Below are 21055 nucleotides of genomic sequence, written 5' to 3' on the forward strand. Positions count from 1 at the left end.
AAGCTTTGCCGCTGTGCGTCAGGCCAAGTAGCCCATTAGTGACGCATGTAACCGTAGTCCAGGACCAAATGGTGGGTGTACATCCAGCCTTGTTTCTTATCGTATACCTAAGACTGCTGGAATTTCATGACCAAAACCATTCTGGTAAATTTATTTTTGAAAACAGAGTGGACCCCCTACAGTCTGAAGTAAACAACAACACAACCAATCCAATTAGAGTTACTGTGGGAATGTTGTCTGCAAATGAACATTTACAATTTGGATAATAAATAACGATGAATATTATCAGTTTTGCAGTTCCACGAGTTTTTAAAGATGTTTAAATTTGACATTAAAGTTGGATTGAGCTTATCCTATGTTCCATTCTTTAGAAAATAGCTTTCATTATAATGCACTGTGAACTGCACTGTTGTCCTTTTCTGAACATTGTGACAGAAACAAGTTGCTCCCCAAATGTGCTAATTGTTGTTGTTTTTTTTTCTCTTCCTCTTTTTCTTCCTCACATCTCCCTTTTCTTCCTCTCCATGCTTATATCTCTTTTTCCATGAATGTCTTCATCATTCCTGGGCTTTCTCTTTTTCCTGTCACTTCTGTTTCACAGGGCCGGTCAGCTCTAGAAACTTCTCCATTCCAGAGCACTCCAGTAACACCATTGGCTTGGAGGCAATAATTAGGAAGGCCCTAATGGGTAAATATGACGAACAAGGGGAAGACTGTTCACCTGTCAGTGCCAATGCTATTAACCCTTTGGCTGCAAGTGCAAGCGCATCTGCTTCTGTCTCCATTGCTGCTGACGGACGGAATGAGGACATTTACTCCTTTGCAGGTCTGCATTGCTTTCCCAACTCACATACTTTTGTTTTTCTCTTCTCTGGATTTTCTTTTGGTTTTCTTTTTATCAGACCTCCTTGAGAGCAGAAGTGGAGTTGGCTGACCTGTGGTGAAATGGACCATGATAGCAGCCCTTCCTTCCTCTTGAACTAAATATTGACTTTTATTGAGTTACTAGCAAAATACCCACGATTCGCAGCGGCGAAGTACTGCCTTAAAATTGTTATTAAGAAGAAAAGTAAACATTTTTAAACAGAGGGAAAATATACAAATAATTATTTGTTAAGGATCTGTTTGTATACCACGTTGTCAGTTCGGCCCTCCGGTTGTAATATGACCAAGCTGTGCGCTGAGCTTACTCTTGAGCATGCAACGTATAGTTGGCCATGTAAAAAGCAATCTCGCCTCAAATCAATGCCAACCTTTTGTAGGGTCTGTCCCTGAGACTTATTAATTGTCATTGCGAAGCAGAGCCTTACTGGAAATTTGAGGCGTTCTAATTGAAATGGGAGATCAGAGGGTATAACGGGGATGCGAGGAATAAAAACTCTCCCCTGAGCCACTGCCAGTAAAAATAATTGCCTCAATTAGGTTCTTTTGCAGACACGTGACCTGAAGTCTCGTGCCGTTACAAAGTTTCGGTGGCTGTACACAAATCCACAATCGGCTTTTTTGAGCCAAACCTGTTGTTTTCATATGAGCCGCTTTTTATTATTGGGATCGTACCTAGAAACAGAAGCTCTATTAACTTGTGGATTTGCGTGCGAATATTTAGCGGCAGCATCTCTATTAATTTGTGGATTTGCCTTCGTGTATTTAGTGACAGCGTGTCTATGAACTTCTGGATTTGCCTGCGAGTATTTGGCGGCAGTGTCACAAAGTTGTTTCCGCCTAGCTGCATCAGAAAATGTACCACGACGTCTGACACGCCTCCTTTTTACTGTTTTCTCACACATTTGGCCTCTGTTAAGCATTGTAAGCATGGTTTCATCGATAACTTCGCATCCAGCTTTTGAGAGTTGAAACATTCATAAACATCAAAGTGTCCACTACTGAAATCGTCACCTGTGAATCTAAGATGTTTAAGAGGCATTGGCGGTTGTCCAAAGGTGTAAAATAGGCAGGCAGCCAACTACATTGGAGGCCGGAGGATGCAGGACGCAACCCCGCCTCACACGGTGACTGAGCTGCAGGCTATGGACGTATATATGTACATAAGTAGGATTCAGTTATGACCGTTATGCGTAAAATTTCGAAATGAAACCTGCTTAACTTTTTGTAAGTAAGCTGTAAGGAATGAGCCTGCCAAATTTCAGCCTTCTACCTACACGGGAAGTTGGAGAATTAGTGATGAGTGAGTCAGTGAGTGAGGGCTTTGCCTTTTATTAGTATAGATATAGCACCAGTTCTTTCACTGTATTCAGTACGTGTGACGGTAATGACCCTACCTGCCCTGTCACATGATGCTTTACAAAGCAAACAGAATTTCAATATATTATCAGACGCAGAGCTGATCGAGACTATACGCTCAGTGCCACCAGTGGTAGGCAATGGACGATTCTGCCTGTGTGATGTTCTCGTCATCTCAGGGGAAAAGATAAAGAGGGTCTTGTAGCTGCCAAAAATCTGTTCAGTGAAATCTAGCCAAGGTGCCCTAATTCTATACTGTCCACCTCACGCTACACCCACTGAGGCTGCCCGGCTGGCCTTCTCCACTCCTGCCCTTGAGGCACCGTGCTTTGTTTAGGTTTATGTCTTTTTTTTGTTTTCTAACATACAGAAAGATTGTTTTTTTATTATCTTTGTCAAATGGTTCTCAAGTTTAAACTATATCCAGTAAGTCTGTTTATTTTGGGGATTCAGATGTTTGGGGGCACTCTGGCAGCTTTGTTGGTTTCCTTTTTTGCTTTTACTGTACTTCTAACATCTGAAATGCCTTTTTTCTTTTCTTTCTAGTTCTGCTTAGTATGCTAACAATTGCTTTGTTTGTTTGTCATAAAAGTACATTAAATTGAAGGTTGTCTTTAAACTCCTCAGCTTACACTATATTGGTTTGCACTTCTTTCAAGTCTGTCAAGCTAGTGCCATTCTCATTTATTGCAGTGTCGCTGTGTGCCCTCTGTGTGTGTGTGTGTGTGTGTGTAGTGAAGTGTTTCACGTAAATAGAATCTGATGGGTGTTTGAATCAGCAGCAGTACCTCAAATGCAGCACCCAGTGAAGCGCATGACAAATGTAATGAATTATAATTAGTGTTATTATTATTATTACACGTGCTACACTGTGTGCATGAGATGAGAAGGGGAAAGTCACCTTGTAGATGTTAGAACAATCAAAGACATATTTGATTAAAGAGTCAAAAGACAAACTACTGGCACGTAAGAATGAAAACAATCCACGTGACAGTTTCCTGATTTAATAGAAAAGCAGGGAGCTTTGACTTTAAATTTGTTTGTGGAGAAGAAGGGAGTGCCAAACAGATGTAGGGAGAGATGCAGAGACAGCGGCGGCCATTATGCAGAACAAATTCATGGTCACTGGCACATGGAGACCTTGGAACTGTCAGCTGGCTGGCTTCAGATGGCCTGAGGTGTCACTTGGTGAGTAGGGGAGAAGCAGGGTCAGTGTCATGATTACCCTGAAGTATGTGTTAGAACAGCCACAGCTGTGTTACCGGAATATCTTCCTAATTTTTATTTTTTACCTGTAGTCCTAGGAGCTGTAAGACATTTCTAGGAGTGGCTGCTTTCACAAACCCAACCCAATACACGGGAGTGTTTTCATGTGAAACCCCTGGCAGAATTGTAAATGACTTTTTTATGGTTAGGGCAGCATGATGGCATGGCTGCAGAATCCAGCTCTAACTCCCTGCATGTAGATTTCATGTTGTTGCCTTGTTCACTCCGATTTGTCCAGTTTCGTCCCACAATCCAATGACACGTTAACGGTGGCTTAATCAGTGACAGTGGGTAAGGAAGTGCAGCGTCAAGTGGGTGTGCTTTGTGATGGATCCGTGTTCATATTTGGTACCTCATTGATGTTGGGAGAGGCTGCAGGCACCTGTGGCTTTAGAAAGTGATGGATAATGTTTGTTGTTACTTGTGTAGATCATGCCTCTTTTTAAGATACATGAAAATATATAGTAACATTTTAATAAAACTAGGGGGCTTCGCTCGCCAGCAAAACCGCCTGCGCTACACGCCAGCAAGTTTGCGTCTCTGCTGCACATGCGTATGTGGATTTCATTTTCACCAAACAGTAAAACTTTTAATTCTCGAGGATTGGCCTCTTCATTAGGAAGAAACACTACTTTTCCCTGATGGCAACACGAATTGGACGATCTAAAAGTTTCCGACTTAAACTTTAAAGTCAAACAATATCTACATCCTTCTGTCTTATCACCTATGTCCATATATTTGATCTCTTTTCGCTTTTACCTTTTCGCCAGTATTGCATTGAATTTTGATTCCATGTTATGAATTACATCTTGACAATGCAATGTATAACTGCCCGTTTCTTTCTCTCTACATGAACTGTGTCTGACAATAGCATTTACACAAATGAGAAATGACTGAACCGTGTGCGTGTTTGGTAATGTTTTGATGTGGGCAGGACTTTTCCAAATCTCTTTGCATAAAGTCTTGTCTCGCGGGGCTTGAAATTTTCTCTCGCGGGATTTCACTTTCACCAAACAACAAATCTTTTGATTCTCGCGGATACGCCTCTTCATTAGGAAGAAACACTACTTTTCCCTGATGGCAACACAAATTAGATGATCTACAAGTCTCCGACTTAAAGTTTAAATCCGAACAATATATATTTGATCTCTTTTCACTGTTCCGTTATTTCACCGAGTAATAGTTTCCATTTGTTTGTGCTAATGCGACCTTTACTATCATTTTTTTGAGACTGTCGAATTTTCATATTTTCCTTCATGTGTATCATGCCAAGTTTTTTTAATTCTTTACGACGTTCTACTTTGTCATCTACTCTTTGTCTTTTATTTCCGGCCCTGGGCGCGGTTAAATCTCTTGGCACAGAGTCTCATCACGCGGGACGTGAAAGTGTCTCTCTGAGAAACTCTCGTCTCGTCCCAAGATTTTTTTTTATTATAAAAGAGAGATAAAGAGCTTAATCTCTCATTTCAGGAAATACCCATTATTAGAGTCTCGTATTTTACATACCATAACCGAAAAAAGAATTAAAGGGCAGAGATTGCTGTTGAACTCACTACAGCTGTTACCCTTCGTAAAGCGCTGCTCCATCAGGCAGCACGCTATATTCCGTCAGTAAAAGGGACGAGCACAAATGCGCTGGAAGATCGGTAAATATGACATGGGCTGCAATATTCAGTCATGTAATTTAAAATTACAGTGACAGAATCAGTGACTGCAACTGGCAAATCTGACATTCCATACGACAAAAAGTTGTGTAATGTGACATTAGCCTTAGGGGGTAAACTGTGTGACAAGTGTGAAAATTAAAAACCAACATGTAAAGTAATTTCAAAAATGTGAAACAAAATCATAGCAGTCGTGTTCCAGTCCTTTCCCCAGCCTTTCTCTTCTGATCTTCTTTTTATGAATTCCAGGGTATTCATCAAGACTTTCACATGCATGTTCCAAAGTACAAGATTTTAGACGCTAAGCAAAATCTGCTTAGCATGACTTCAGCTGTCTGAATGTGTGTCCAGTATCCTGGATTCAGATGCTACAGCCAGTCTGTGTGGAGTCTGCATGTTGTCCGTGTGTCCATAAGTTTCCCCCACCACATCCTTAAAGGTGTGCAGGTTAGGTTAACTAGCATCTCTGTATTGGCCCAGAGTGGGAGTACATGAGCGGGCCCTGTGATGGACTGCCATCCTGACCACGGCTGTTTCCTGCCTTGTGACCAGTGCTGCCAGGATATGTGCCAACCCGGTTACTGTGGGTTGGATTAACTGGGTTATATTAAGTTATAAATGTGAGGGATTTGGCCACATGCCGGTGGACAACAGAGGCAATGCCAGCCAGCTCTTTTTGTGGCTGTAGCTTTATGCATGTTTGTTCCTGCTCGTCTCTTAGGGCTCACTTCCAGCAACGATGTTATATTTGCTTGTACACTAGCCTTATTGTTCTTCAGGGAAATGGCTTGTGACTAAATGATGCTGTGTTCTGTGAAATCCTGCTATAAAAAAGTCCTCCTGGGTTTCCATTATCGAAAGAGCCCATGTTTTCTTATCTACCGCATCTCACAGTGTCCTGTTCCAGGGAAGTGAAAGAAAAAAGCCACGACAGAAGCAGCCCACGAGTGCCTGATTTACATTGTGTTTCATTGTCCAAAGAGAAACTGCAGAGAAGGGTCACAGGTTACTAGACATTCAAGTAGCTTGGCTCCATGACCCCTTTGTCTTGAACTAAAAATGAGCATCCCCTCTCCACAAATGACTCCTATATTATGGTGGTTTCAATCAATAAACAATCCCTTAGCACAATCTTGACTTCCCAATAAAGTTAAGTAGACTGCCAGACTCTGATTCTGGTTTACGCATCGTCACACAGTGCCAGTTCACATGATCTCCTTGTATGTTGTTTAACAGATGAGCAAACAAAGCACCTCCAGGAAATGTCTTTCTGTTAGTTATTTTCACCATTACAGTGAGAGAGAAATTCTGTCTTACAGGTTGTTAATTCCCAAAAATCACTTTCTCAATCCAACACATATTTTTGAAAGTGCTGAATGTTTTGGCCTTCTTCTTGAATGGGAAATTAATGTGCCTTGTAGGTGGTGGGAAGTCAAAGAACAATGGACGCTCCAGCAGTCAGAAAGCCAAATCTCCAGGGCCTGGCCAAGCAAGTGGTGAGAGACCTTCTTCGGTTTCATCTGTGCACTCTGAAGGGGACTGTAACCGGCGGACTCCTTTGACCAATCGGGTGTGGGAAGACAGGCCCTCCTCAACAGGTACTTAACCATATTTGGCGGTTACTTTGTGGTTTCCAGGCTGATTCCTTAGGGTGCTGAAAGCCACATGAAGTGGTAAGGGCTGGCTGCATTTCTGGCTTAGTTGGAGGCTTGAAGGGCAATCCAGCTCTAACCTTTCCAGACATGTTAAAATCTGTCATCTTTATAGAACAAGGTCTTCTTAATGCAGATTTTATTTTCTTCCTTTATGTGTGTTAGCCCAGTGTGTAACTTTTTAAATATTAACAGCACTTTTTTCTGATATCTGTGCTCTGTGACAGGTGTGGTTCTACACTCCTATTTTTTAGGCAAAGAGTTGACTCGTCTTATTTTTAGGAGATGTTGGTGTTGACAGTATAATTCCCATAATTGCCTCTTAACGTTTTTGCTAGTGGGCTATGGCCCGTCTTATACAAAATATATATCAACTTTTATGCTAGTTTCTCGTTTTACACTCCCATTACACTTGGTTTGTATTGCACACCTCATTCCATGTACCCTAACATCTTACTAGCCTTCTTAATGGCTTTTGAACGCTGGAGGTAGATGGATGACGACTCTTCAGTGGTACCACTTGTTCAAATAAAGTCCAGGCAGTGTGTAAAATGAAAATTCCCATCTGATACTTACTGTAAGAGAAGTGAATGGTTAGCAGATCCCCATTATAGGCCATTTGTTAATATTTTTCACTTGTTCTGTCATTTTTTGTTCTCCTGGGTTTGGGGGACATTTTCCTAGAGGAGTAAATTCTAGTTATTTTGGCTTTATGATCCCGTTCATCCATCTATCAATCACTGATTTTGATCACAGCTGTTAAACACGTATGCGGAAGGTGATTACTGGGCACACACATGCATTAATGACTGTTCACTTATGCCAGGCTAGTGTACAGTCAACACTTAAAATAAGAACATGGACATCTTTGGCACCTGGAAGAATATCGGCTATGGACAGATGGTGAATGTGCATATATCAGTACCAGCTTTTGGACCTCAGTACCGGTCCCGAAGCAACTTACAGTTGACTGTCTTCCCATCCCATCTCACAGCTGCTTCATTCCCCCCAGCGCTCAAATACACGCTGCCTTGCTCACTGCACTCCACAAATCGCAAAGACTACCTGCTGTTTCCCTCTGGAGCCTCCAGTGTGTTTTTATCCTGTCAATAATGGAGAATCCACTGCATCCACTAAACAGGATCATCTCCAGACAGAGGAGCAGCTTCAGCGACAAACTGCTGTCACCGTCCTGCTCAACTGACAGACTGAGGAGATCGTTCCTCCCCCAAACTATGCGACTCTTCAATTCCGGGGAGGGATAAACGTTAACATTATTCAAAGTTATTGTCTGTTATACCTGCATTTTTATTACTGTTTAATATTGTTTTTATCAGTATGCTGCTGCTGGAGTATGTGAATTTCCCCTTAGGGATTAATAAAGCATCCATCCATCTATCTATCTATCTATCTATCTATCTATCTATCTATCTATCTATCTATCTATCTATCTATCTATCTATCTATCTATCTATCTATCTATCTATCTATCTATCTATCCATCCATCCATCCATCCATCCATCCATCCATCCATCCATCCATCCATCCATCTATCTGCTTTCTAATTATGCAACCGAATTGGAATAAAAACCTGCAGCCACTGCAGCCCGCTAGGACTGTCATTGAGGACCCCTGGTCTAAGCCCTCAGCACTCTTGTGTTTTTATTTGATTCCCCCTGCCTGAATGAGTGACCCCCTGTGATGGCTTGAGTGCTGTGATTGGCTGCAGTTGTCTGAATTGCATGTTAAGAGAAGATGACCTGAATCCTCTTTACACGTCTTTGTGTCTCGTTTGTACGGTGTACTGTGCCACTGATTAAAAAAAACAGGTTTGCTTTCAATTAAACTAAAATGAACATTTTTTGGTAATGCTCCTTTTACCTCTTTTTGTTTTCATAATTCCTTTAAAAAAATCCCAGTGTAAAAGGTTTTCCTTTTGCTCTCGTTCCAGGTTCGACTATCTTTCCTTATAATCCACTAACGATGAGACTCCCCACAGGCCTCGCTCCTGTGACGTCATCCATTGTGCAAGGCGGCTCCAGCGCATCCAACCGTGTTTGGGACGAGGAAAGAAAACCACTCCTTTGTTCCCAGTATGAGACCCTGTCTGATGGCGAGTGAATGACAAGGAGCCAATATTTGGTTTCCATTCCTCCCAGAATTAAAACCCACCTGCAGAATGAGGAGTGATCCTTCTGTCAGCTGTGAATTCTCACCATGTACCCCTTTTTCTTCTTTTTCTCCTCCTCCTCCTCCTGCAACTATGCCCTTACATGGGGAAAAGAACACTTAAGAAATGGGACCTTCTCTGTGCGCCTTCACAGAAGAACGAGGTGCAGCGATAACGGCCAGTTCTGCTTCAGCAGACCTTTGAACTCCACGTCAATGTTGAATCGTTGTGAGAGGAGCCACGTGTTTAGTGTTTGATTGGCATTCACTGGGACTTGCTCCACACTTGCTGTTTCTCTTCTCCCTGCAAACTGGGAATTCTGACAAACAAGACACATGCAAATGGTGAATGCCACTTTGAACAATAATAACACGAGTATGTCCTAACCATTGTTGCATACCAACAGTGCTAATGGCAGGATGTAGGCCCCGGACAAACTAGAACCTCGGCATACATCTGGAAACATTCAACGAGAGCACTGGTCACTAGCACTAATGTTTATAGCAAGGAACTGTTTTATGGCTTTTAGGGGTCCCATTGTATGATGCTAGGCCCAGTGGCTTAGTGTCATAGCCTTATGTTGCCTTTTATGCCTCCCAGAATGCATTTCTGGGAACTCGTCTCAGTCTGCATGCTGTTCCAGTGGCTGTCTGCCTATTCTTTTGGGCCTTTGATGCCCCGCTTCTCACAGCGATAGCTCAGACCGTTTATCGATGGTGCCATCCAGGATGTTGGAGTGACATTGGAAGAGATCAAGGACTCTTTTTTGTGTTTATTGATCAGGAATTTCATCGAGAACCATCTACACTGTGGTCTGATTGGTAATTTAGTGCTGATGCTGATGACAGGGAGTTCTGCAAATCAACTACTTGCATATGTAGCAAGTGAAAAAACGCAAGACATGGACGAACCTTTTTTTGGAGGGAGATTAGGACCACTTAGTAATAAAAATACATACGTCATGTGTTCTGTTCACTGTGAAGTGTTTGCCTTCTTGAAGATGTCTTTCTTGAAACCCGTGAAGTGATTTGAACGAGCCATGTCATTTTTGTAAGAATGGCACTTTTGTAGGCCCCTCATTCCCAAGACAGGTACAGGTGGGATCATCCACATAGGGGGCCGACTCTGCATTACGAGATTGTGCCTTGAGGTGGACACACTAGCAATGCTGGCAAGGTTCAGATGCTGCTGTTTAGTGCAGTGTGTTTGTGAAAGCTGGGCATTGCTACTGGAACAGTCATGAGTTTGTTTTACAGGGTATTTATTGCATATAAGTATTGTGTGACTTGATAATGCCTGTGAATAGCTGGGAGTGTGGAAGGGGCAAGGCGCATTGCTCAGAGCATTTGGCATTTACTTCATCCTCTAAGAGGACCCACTGAGCTTGGTGGAAATACAGATGGCCACCATTTATTCTGTCCTTCTTTGTACCCTGCTCTCCCACACTTCCACCCAACGTGTGAAATAAGGGGGGCGCCTGACAGCAGTTTTTGGGACCCCAGTCAGATGGGAAGCGAGGAAAGCTAAACCAGCATTTGACATATGTTAATAGCCAAGGAGGGGGAGATCACTAGTGGATCAGGATTGGTTTGGCCTAGTTCAGACAAAAAAATAAATGCAAGTCATAAAGGACAGACACGTTCTGTATGCAAAGCCATGTTAATGTTGGCAAAAAGGGCATACACCGTAAGGACTTAGCGCAGCTTTCCTTTGTTGCAAGAAACGCACACACTGATAGAACCGCAGATCACATCACTCTGAACGTTTAGTTTGCCAAAAACCTGAAAATGGAGCTGGAACCATTTTGAATAAAATCTTTATGTTACGTCTTGAAACAAAAGGCCAGTACTGTTAGAATCCAGCAACATGGCGGTTTTTGTTTTCCCTTATTTGACGGTTAAATCTTCTTCAGGTAGTGATAAAATGATGCTCCCTTCAAAAAAGTTATGCAGCAATAACTCCTCCAGTCGCGTGCCGTAGGTTGAAAATATTTTATTTAAAAGTTATTGTGTTCATATAAACATGTCAAAGCTCTGTGTGTCTGTGTAGTGGCTTCATTTTTTTTTCCCCCTCCTGTAAATTTATTTTAGCCAGAAAAGAAAAAAATCCAAAACATTTTACACTTCAATCGGAATAAAGTGTCCAACAGCAGAGACGAGACCCTCGAGGTGCTCCTGCTGCCCTTTTCTGCTGGTCACTGCCAGCTGCTGACATTGTCGTGTGCCAGTCAGTCTAGAAGGGCGTCTGTGGATTCTGGGATTTGCCGCCAGACTACTATGAGGAGTGGCGTTAGCTTCCATTGTTTTTCTGAACGGCAGCATTTGCATTTTTCTGTACTGTAGAACGATATGTTAGTGTTGAAGTGCCATTTCCGTTGTGTACGCAGTACTGAAGTGACTATGCACAAGTGTTTTGAATGCCAAGGTGTGTGGTACCTTACGGTAAATGCCATCAGTAGAACAAAACACCGCAGCAGTCGTCGTCTTTTTAACGTAAATTGATTGTTACAGGTAGCACGTCCATATCACAGGTGCCTCTGAGAGGATGGCCATTAGCTTCTTCAGACTGAACACAAGATAGCTATTGAGGAATATTTTTATATTAAATAAAGAACATCATATAAAGTGTTTATTTTATATTTAGTATACACAAGCCCTATATACAGAGTACGTCTGTGCATTGAAATGATATACTGTTTAGTTTATGTATACACAAGTGAACATGTGAGCAAAGTGTGTATATCCTAAATATTCTACAGTATATGCATTGAGTGTGTACACACACTGTATAGACATATACCACGGCCATATTCTTATAAATACACAGTCTATATATATATATATATGTATGTATATCCATATTGCATATATTTTATTTTCTACAGAAATTACTGGATTTTTGTTTTTCTTTGTTAATGTCATGTATGAAGCACTGAGTAAAACCAGCCCCTCATGTTATCCTGTTGACGTGTCATAAGCCTCAGCGCAAATTGGGTAATCTCTGTATATTTAACACGTGCACACTGTTTCATTTATGTGTGTGTGTGTGTGTGTATATATATATATATATATATATATTTATATATATATATAAAATATATGCCCTATGGTGGGCTGGCGCCCTGCCCAGGATTTGTTCCTGTGTTGACTGGGATTGGCTCCAGCAGACTCCCGTCACCCAGTGTTAGGATATAGCGGGTTGGATAATAGATGGATGGATATATATATATGTATGTATGTATATATTTATATATACATATATATACACGAGCGTGTGTGCATATGTACATTTCTTTATCCCGGACCCCAGTGATTCAAAGTGGAGTCCATCCAAAAGTTCTGATCGCTTCTGAACCCGCTCACATTCCAGAGTCTGCAGTTCAAACTGCAAAATACAAGTGGCAACTGGGCACCAAAAGAAGTGTGCCCCACCGCCATCAGTTGTGCCACCACAGCTTTGTCATTCCCTTTTCGATGTTTCAAAATGAAGTCTTCAGTTTTTTTTTGTTTTTTTTTTTTTTTGTGCGTAGTTTTGAAAATGTCGGGCCAGTGGAAGCCTACAAGAAGGTGCTCTCTGTTCAAAGACACACGTGATGAGACACGACATTCTCGTTTGCGACATGTTGTACTTGAAAGTTGCTTATCTCTTCTCGGCAAAGTTGTTCGTTTTTGTTTTTGCTGGTTCCAAACACTGTGGCGTGCTGCTCAGCACTCAGCATGACTGCAGGATCGTGTCCGCCTAGTGCTTATATCAGTAAACGCGTATCTCACTTGTTGCTCGCACCTGGCCCCAGACCAGGGTGGGGTATTTGAGTCAGTGCAGTCATTTGTTCCTTTGTCGTCGCTGTGATGTGAGGCTCCTCTCGCATCAGTGCGCTGCTCTGACACACAAACGCCAATTTTCAGTCAGCTGAGCTCCCTGCCTTTTCCGAATGGCTTCGGCTCTCCTTGCCACGAGTCTCCCCGCACTTCAGAGGCGGCCGACGTCCCACCCGGCCAGAGCTGCATCCCGCTGGACGAGCCGCTGTTGAGTGAGCAGTGTCGAGATCTCTGGGAACAACGTGGTGCTGTGACACGTGTGATGGGAACGCCAGTCCTGTTTTGGGGCTTTCTTTATGACCTTACCTGCTATGTCTTAATATCTTTGTGCCTGCTGGCTACCTCGTGTAGAAACTTAAAGGCTTTGGTTAAAACTGAAAAAGCAGTTGTATTATATTAAAAAAAAAGAAAAAAACAAAACACCGAGGTGTCAGATAGTTCTAGAAACACACTATAGAGTTTTAGACTTCAGTTTTCATACTAAAGACAATAAAATGCTTCATGTTTTCTTTTATTATTTTTTTGTTTTTTAGTGGAATGTGTTTCATTTGTGCTACCTGCTACAATTTCATTTGATTGTGCAATCAAAGGGCCTTTTTGTCGTTGGTGTTATTTGCTTTTGTAACTTTACCGAATGAACAAAAGGAAAAAAAAAGGCCAATGTATTATCGTAACTGTACAAGGGGGGTGGGGGGGGGGGGGCTTTGGGTCGTATAACTTTTGTACAATCATAGTGTGCATAAGGACTTTTGGATCCCAGTGTATGATAGAATGGACTGTACAGAAAACCGAGTTGATGTAAATATTTATGTGGCTTGCTACAGGGTTTGTTTACTTCTACGGAAGGAGATTTTGTGCACTGTTTTACTCAAGTTGCCCACCACGCAGACACGGTGGGTAGCAGTGTTGTGACACTGCCTTAATGTTTCAATAAAAAAGCGTATTGCCAGCAGTTTGTTTGGCCTTTTGGTTTTTTTTTGCTCACTTTGATTTTGTTGGGGCAAAATAGTTGAGCCCGGGTGTCCTGCCGACTTCACTAAGAAATGACTTTGGCGCAACCCTGCACCTGAAATCTGAATCGGATCCGGTGTTGGGGAGGAAACCGAAGCGAGCTCACAAAAGGGGCACATTGATTTGCTGACTGTAATGAGAATATAAGTTTAAAGTCACTGTGCTCTGTGTGAATATTTGAAATCTGCTTTTCTTTTCTTTCTGTATGCACAGCTGAGCCAGATTTAGTACAAAGGGGCTCAGCACTTAGAAATGCTAGGCCAAGCATAGGACAAGATAGACCGAGACAAATGGGCAACAAGCACTATTTCTGTGTGTTAAGAGTCAACACGCCTCTCTTTGCCTTCTTTGGAGTGGCATGATTCACCTAAATGAAGGGCCTGCACATGGAGAAAGAGTATAAAGCCTTGGAACATTGCCCGGCACACCTCGAAGCCGATGGATGGATGGATGGAAGATTACATCGTCCGATCCTGAAAATCCTTCCAGCGCAGCGACGAAAAAGGCAGACTCTCACATAGGCTTGTCATTGGCTTCCTTCGTCTGTAATGCCACGTAAATCGTCATTAAAGAAAGCTAAGTTATTTTCTCTTATGTGATTTCTTACCGCTGTATCACTATGGGAGGTGTTATCGCCTTTTTACATTATATCTTTATACTTTAAGGTTACTTAAAACGCCGCAATTACAAAAGAACTTTTTCCAACCAGGGAGCTAGCGCCCCCTGCTGGGTAGACTGACCCCTAGTCATTTGCTGTTGTGATTTGTTTTTAAATTTGTCTCTTCTTGCCTCTCTTATTGGTGTAAGCAGGTTTAGAAGATGAATGTTTGGAAGGTTTTCGGCCGGTGTACCCTGACATATGAAGACTTGGGACTCGCCATCGTGTACTCCTGCTAAACCATGAGCTTCCTGTCTTTGAACAGCATTGGCCGTGAAGGAGCCATTAAGGTAAGCAAGTCGGAGAGGATCTGTAAATGGGAGCAGGCAGTAAAGGGAGGTGTCGACTCGATCAGGAAAATGACATGAAGTTAAACGGCAGACGGTGTGAAAACACAGGCAGGCAAAACAACAGGAAATGTTAAGAGGAAGAGGGGCCAAGAGCGCACTAGTGGTCAGCACTTTCATGAATAGTCGCCTAATTGGGCACACCTGTGAGCAGGAGGGTAAGCAGACAGCCGGAGACGCCATTGGCATAAGGGGACGAGGCGCGCGCACAGACAGTGCAATAAGATGACTTGCCAGAGCCCAGTCGCCAACACTGTCTAGTAGCAGACTCCATTGTGCTCTTTTTCTCAAAGTGCTGATTTTCAATGGAGAACTATAGGCACAGAGAAGGAGCTCACCCAGGACCGGGCACCAGGGCTTCACAAGTACAGTAGTTCAGACAAGGAGCTTTAGAAAATGGGTGAGACTAAGTATTGTAATTTATATTTTCAGATCTGACTAGTGTAGTTCTCAGGGTCAAGAAAGCCCCAGAGCCTTTCAGACATGAATTCTGAACAGGACCTCAGATAACTGTGAGGTTTATAACCTGGGAATTGTAACACATTTGTATTTTGTTCTTTGTTCTTCACTTGCGGCACTCAATTTTGTCCCCTTATCCTGTCACCAGTGCCTGTCAAAGCCCATTTGGATCTTTACCAGGTTTGACAGCCATTGCCTCCTCTCGTGAATTGTGGGTAGTCGGTATTATTAGACTTCAACAACCTTCTCCCTAACCCCCGGTATCCAGGGTGCACGCCCCTTTAGTTGCACAAATAGCACCCCTATGTGTTTCTGCTGCTGACTGTAAGGGGCATGTGCGCACTTCTAGTTTCATAAATCCTGCCCAATGGGAAACTGCGCTCACTTGGGATCATCAGAGGATGACCATCCTTCCCCCTCAGTGCCAGGTGCACCCACCCCTTAACTTTCATAAATGGCACCCCTAAGGTGACACCATATGTTACTCAACTATGTTGACCTCTTTTGTAAGCCACTTTGGATAAAAGAGTCTGCTAAGCAAATACAGTGGCATGCAAAAGTTTAGACACCCTTGCTTAAATTGTTACTGTGAAATAGTTAAGTGAGCAGAAGATGAACTGATCACCAAAAGGCATAAAGTTAAAGATGACACATTTCTTTACTATTTTGAGCATGATTACATTTTTATTTCCATCATTCACAGGTACAAAATACCAAAAAAATGAAAATGACATTTATTTCTATAGCACATTTTCATACAAATAATGTAGCTCAAAGTGCTTTACATGATGAAGAAAAGAGAAAAAAAAGACAAAGTAAGAATTAAAATAAGACAACATTAATTAACATAGAATAAGAGTAAGGTCCGGTGGCCAGGGAGGACAGGAAAAACAAAAAAAAAACTCCAGACGGCTGGAGGAAAAAAAAAAAAAATCTGCAGAGGTTCCAGGCCACAAGACCACCCAGTCCAAAAAGGGCCTGAAGTAAAAGTTTTGGCCCTCGACATGGTCAGTTACTCCGTAAAACACCCCGTTTGGCAAGTTTCACAGCTTACAAACGCCTTTTGTGGCCAGCTAAGAGTCTCAATTCTTTCTTCGGTTATTTTAGCAAATCAAATCCACAAGAATATTTATTCACCAACTCCAGAGTGCATTTGAAATGAAACGCCAGGGACTGTGGAAGACCCTTTGGTTATATAGAGCTAAGGGCAGTTCCTGGTGGATTTTGGCAAGTGGCTTCATCTACTGGGGAGACCACCCGCAACACAGGCTATGAAAATTACAGCAGACAGTTAGCAAAACGTTAACATAAATAAGTGGCTCAATGATGAACAAAAAGGGCACAATGTATGGATTTGAACCCTGGCTGAAATTCAACACTCCATACCCTCATTGTGCCTGCTTACTTAGAGCCCTCAAAATGCTCCCTGGGTATGCGTGCCTGACAATACATACCCTTAGGATGTGAAAGAAAGCAGTAGACTGTTGGGGAAAACCATATTGACACACGGAGAACGTGTTGTTTCCACTCGCACAGAAAACACCCAAAAGTAAGCCTTAGCACATCAATGTCAATCCACCATAATTAATTAGGAAAAAGAGAAATATGTAGCACAGTTGACAAGTATCGAATGAAAGTCGAAATGGGCCCATGGCTATCATGATCTGAACACGTTAGGCAACACTGGAATGAGCGGTGAATGGCAAAAAATGAGACACTCGCCCATCTCATGCAAGGAAGTGCTAAGTGGGAAAGGAAAGTAGGACCAAGCAATCAATGTAATGATGGAGCTGGTCATTAGAGAGCTTGATATAGTGCTGATACTCTGGAGGTACATTCTGAAGCAAATATTTTCACCTGTAATTCCAAAAAAGGGAAAATCAGAGCTTGGAAAGCTGTGTGAATAACCAGCACATGCAGTTTCTTGGCCAGACAGGAGATGGCGACATTTCTGTACATTTTCCCTTGACTTATTTTTTTATGGTTAACATCTGTCAGTCCTTCCACTTTCCGAGCCCTTCATTATGGGGTCTTGGGGGTCAAGGTGCAAGGTACTTACCATCCCTAGATAGAATGCCACTCCATTGCAGGAGATATTCATCCATTTTAGCCAATTTGGAGTCTTCATTCAACCTAATCTAAATATCTTTGGAATGAGGGAGGACATGAAATTAGCCAGGGAAGAAGTGGGGGTGAAAAACAAATATGGATAAAACATGCATGTGGCACAGACATATGCCAGGCTTCCCCCTGCAGGGCTATTGAACTGTGAGCCAGTAGAACGAATGTGTACATTACCCTTTTTTTTTTTGCTTAGCTGACCAAAAGAAGTCAAGATAAATGAGTAAACTTCAGTCTGGGGGACTACACAGGATTAGGGTTAGGGTAGGGGATAGAAGCCTTACAGCTAATAATATGCATTGGTACACACAGTTCAGGTATAAAGAAAAGTATTTAACAGGGATTCCTTATTCTATCAATTTTACAGTGGTCTGTTGACCCTCTTAGAACTGCTCCATCACCATCCAAAATAACTACTTTCAATCAAACCTATAAATTTGTAACAATATTTTTATAATTGTTTTTAACAATAGCTCCCCATCCGGATCTGAACCATTGATTACCTCATCAATAATTTTATTATACAAATTAATTTTGATTTAATTACACAGTTATCTCTAGATATATCAAGAACACTAAAAACAGTTCAACCCTAACCCTAAGTGTGACATGACAGGGGACACAACTGATCATCCATCATAAGTGAAGAGTTCAGAACTAAACACAAGTGACTTACAATTCTTCGGTTACACAGCGTAACACCTAATAATGTTCACCAAACAAGAGCAACATCAGATGCTTCATAAATACATTGAGGGAGTTCAAGATGGGCAGCTCATTACCCCAACTCATAGTTGCACATGGAAAGAGTCTGGATGGAGATTTGCTGCCATGTTCTTAAGCAGACCTGAGTGGGTGAGAAGGTGCACAGGACCTCGCCAGTATCTCTGTATATGTCCACAAATGGTGACCCACTGGCTACTCTGTAGGCACACCATTGATCTGCACTTAATGTATGCAGCTACACGAAGCAAGAGGAGTGACCTGTACTCACCTCGGCTTGTTGAGCCTAAGATGTAGCACTGCATTTGGAATCATCTGGTCACACATACAGCTTACTCCTGTCAGTCAGTAGAGAGTTGCAGTAGCCCATACATAACAGAGCCATAGCCTGGACCAAGAGTTGAGCTGCTAACCACTGTGCCAGCACTCCATGTGTAAACAGGAAAGTGAGTCAAGACACGAAGATGGTAGGAGTCACCAGTGAGCGATTGCTCTGGGCCCTGTCCTCTCAGGTTCATGTCCTTGGCTGGCCTTGAGAGTCAGAAATCGGTAGCTTACACAGTTGAGCCATCCCCTTAGCTGATCATATGGGTTTTTGACCTGTAAATCATGGAGTACACGCTGACTTGACCTTTTCGATACACCCGTCTGCTGTTATCATGAGGACTTCCTCCCGGTGACAGTTTAGGATGCGGGTTTTGGTGCATTGCTCTCAGCGCGAGTACACCACTTTTTTCATCAACTTTATGAATTGTGCGTTTTTCCGGTTATCGTTCCACAAATCTCTCCTAAATGCTCAAGTGGGTCTGTGCAACATGTCAGAATCAGAACATAATGTTCAGAAATGTAGCTTGATGACTTTGGAGCTGCTTATAGCAGAACACAACACCAAAGAAAGTACAAATAATGTAAATAACCGAAGTTTCACAGCAGACGACACGTTGTCAACAGCTGTAGAGTAGTAGTGCCATCCTAAAAGAGATGACAGCAAGTGTGTACAGTAGTGTTGGATTGGTACAACAATTATGACTTTGGTATCGATACCAGCATTTGGACCTCAGTAACGGTACTGAAACAGTTCCAAACCGAACAGCGGATAACTCCAAATCCCTGTCTTCATTGTGCTGCTCCACTTCCCTCTTGATATCCATGAAGGCCCGATCTCGTCAAAGCGTATACAGTAGTTCTTTTTTGTGAAGTCTGCAAAATGGATGATTTTCCACAACTGTAGTACACAGTGTTGGGAGATTGAGAGGACAGCTAATGTTTACTTCTGTTATGAAAAGCTTGAAATGTTGGTACCGCATTAAAATGTGGACGTTTCGGTACTTTTCTGCAACCCCCATGTATTTTGTGTATGCATACGCACACGCATACTTGTATTTATCTTGTACACACACTTGCACCTTCATACAGTACATGAAAGGACACACAAATAATGGCAGGCAGAACTACTGTTAGCGAGGGCGACAGCACTGGGTAGACACTGTCTAGGTGTCGATTAGTTTTTATTGACCTAAAGCATTTACCAGAGAGGAGTTTTTGGAACCTAGTGAGATGAGCCCGTCGTGATGCTTTTGATGTGGTTTATGGCACTAGGAGTCTGTGACAGATGGAAGAGCACAGCCAGTTATTTTCTCAGCAGACCTCACAACACGCTGTAATTTATTTTTGGAGTGGACCATTACTGAACTAAACCAGATGACAGTGAAGAATGTGATCACACTTTCAGCTATGGGACAATTTCCAAGACTAATGGCGCCAATCAGAGCAGCCATGGTTGTTTGGTCACTGCTTGGTGTACATGAGAAGGCTGCATTAACATCGCCGTGTGTGGAGTGCAGCTGAAGTCTGACTGGCATGTCCAACCAACAAAAAAAAACAAGAATGCATGGAACAGTAGAAAGCCGAGATCCGTTTGGTAGAGAATCATGAGACTTGGACTTTGGGTCTGGTGATGTGAGAAGAGAAGAACAAAAGCAAAGACTTAGTCACAGTCCGTCACGAAGAGCCACAGAAAGGTAGCTGATGGACACAAATGAATGGCGCACCGCGAATCTTACCTGCACTGCACAACAAAGACCAGCACACCCTCTTAAATGATTATTCCAATGTCACTGAGAAAAGCTGAAGACCATCTGCTGGGTTAGGGACGGCAGTTGATTGTCAGAGTGTCTGTCAGCAGGCCACCCTTTTATCAGCCCATCATCGCTTCTAGCTGGTGCTGCTCTGCCTCTTGGACTGGACTGTCTTAGTCGGAGGAGATGTGGCTTGGGCAGGGTTAGACAAGACACATCTGTCAAAGAAAAATTCAGCGTTGTGTAGAATAAATGTATATCGACACACACACAGTAAATTCAGAAAGTATTCAGACTCACTTTCTGCACACCTTGTGCTGTCGATTTCATTTGAAATGGAAACACTGGCCATTCGATCTACACCCATAATAGAAAAGTGAATCGTATGTGTCTCTTTATATATTTAACGATAAATAAGTATACAGCAGTAAAATCAAGTGTTGCTACCGAAATGATAAAAATGGGGGCAACAACATAAAATACATAAGGCCAATAGAGTCATCTGCAATATCATAAAACACTACGGCCTATGTGTGTGTCTAGCCCCTGCGAGCAGTCTGATTGGACAGTTTGGCGTCTGTGACACATGCGAGGAGAGATGAAGGTGTAGGAGGCCACTGTCTCTACCAGGTAGTGGAAATCAGGTAGGGACAGGCACGCTGAGAGAGTCACTTTCAAAGATGGTACGTGTGAAAATGGGCAGGAGGCGAGAAAGGCGTCTCAAAAATAACGACAGAGTCTGAGGAACTGGCTTTATGAGAACGCGAAGGCGTTAGACAGAGGGACCAAGAGACTCAGAGGATAGGAGGAAAGGCGCCGAAGGGGCACGTAGGGCACGCACGACAG

General features: G+C 42.6%; 1 protein-coding gene across 1 annotated transcript in view; it reads left to right on the forward strand.

Annotated features, from left to right (window-relative positions):
- Nucleotides 1–13764, forward strand: part of ncor2 (nuclear receptor corepressor 2) — a 299537-nt gene extending 285773 nt beyond the window's left edge. The window contains 3 exon segments of the mRNA XM_051921547.1: nucleotides 602–826; nucleotides 6593–6769; nucleotides 8776–13764. Coding sequence (XP_051777507.1) covers nucleotides 602–826; nucleotides 6593–6769; nucleotides 8776–8945 — 572 coding nt within the window. The 3' untranslated portion in view covers nucleotides 8946–13764.
- Nucleotides 13765–21055: the final 7291 nt, after the last annotated feature.

The sequence above is a fragment of the Erpetoichthys calabaricus genome, chromosome 18 (genome assembly GCF_900747795.2).
Source record: "Erpetoichthys calabaricus chromosome 18, fErpCal1.3, whole genome shotgun sequence".
NCBI lineage: Eukaryota > Metazoa > Chordata > Cladistia > Polypteriformes > Polypteridae > Erpetoichthys > Erpetoichthys calabaricus.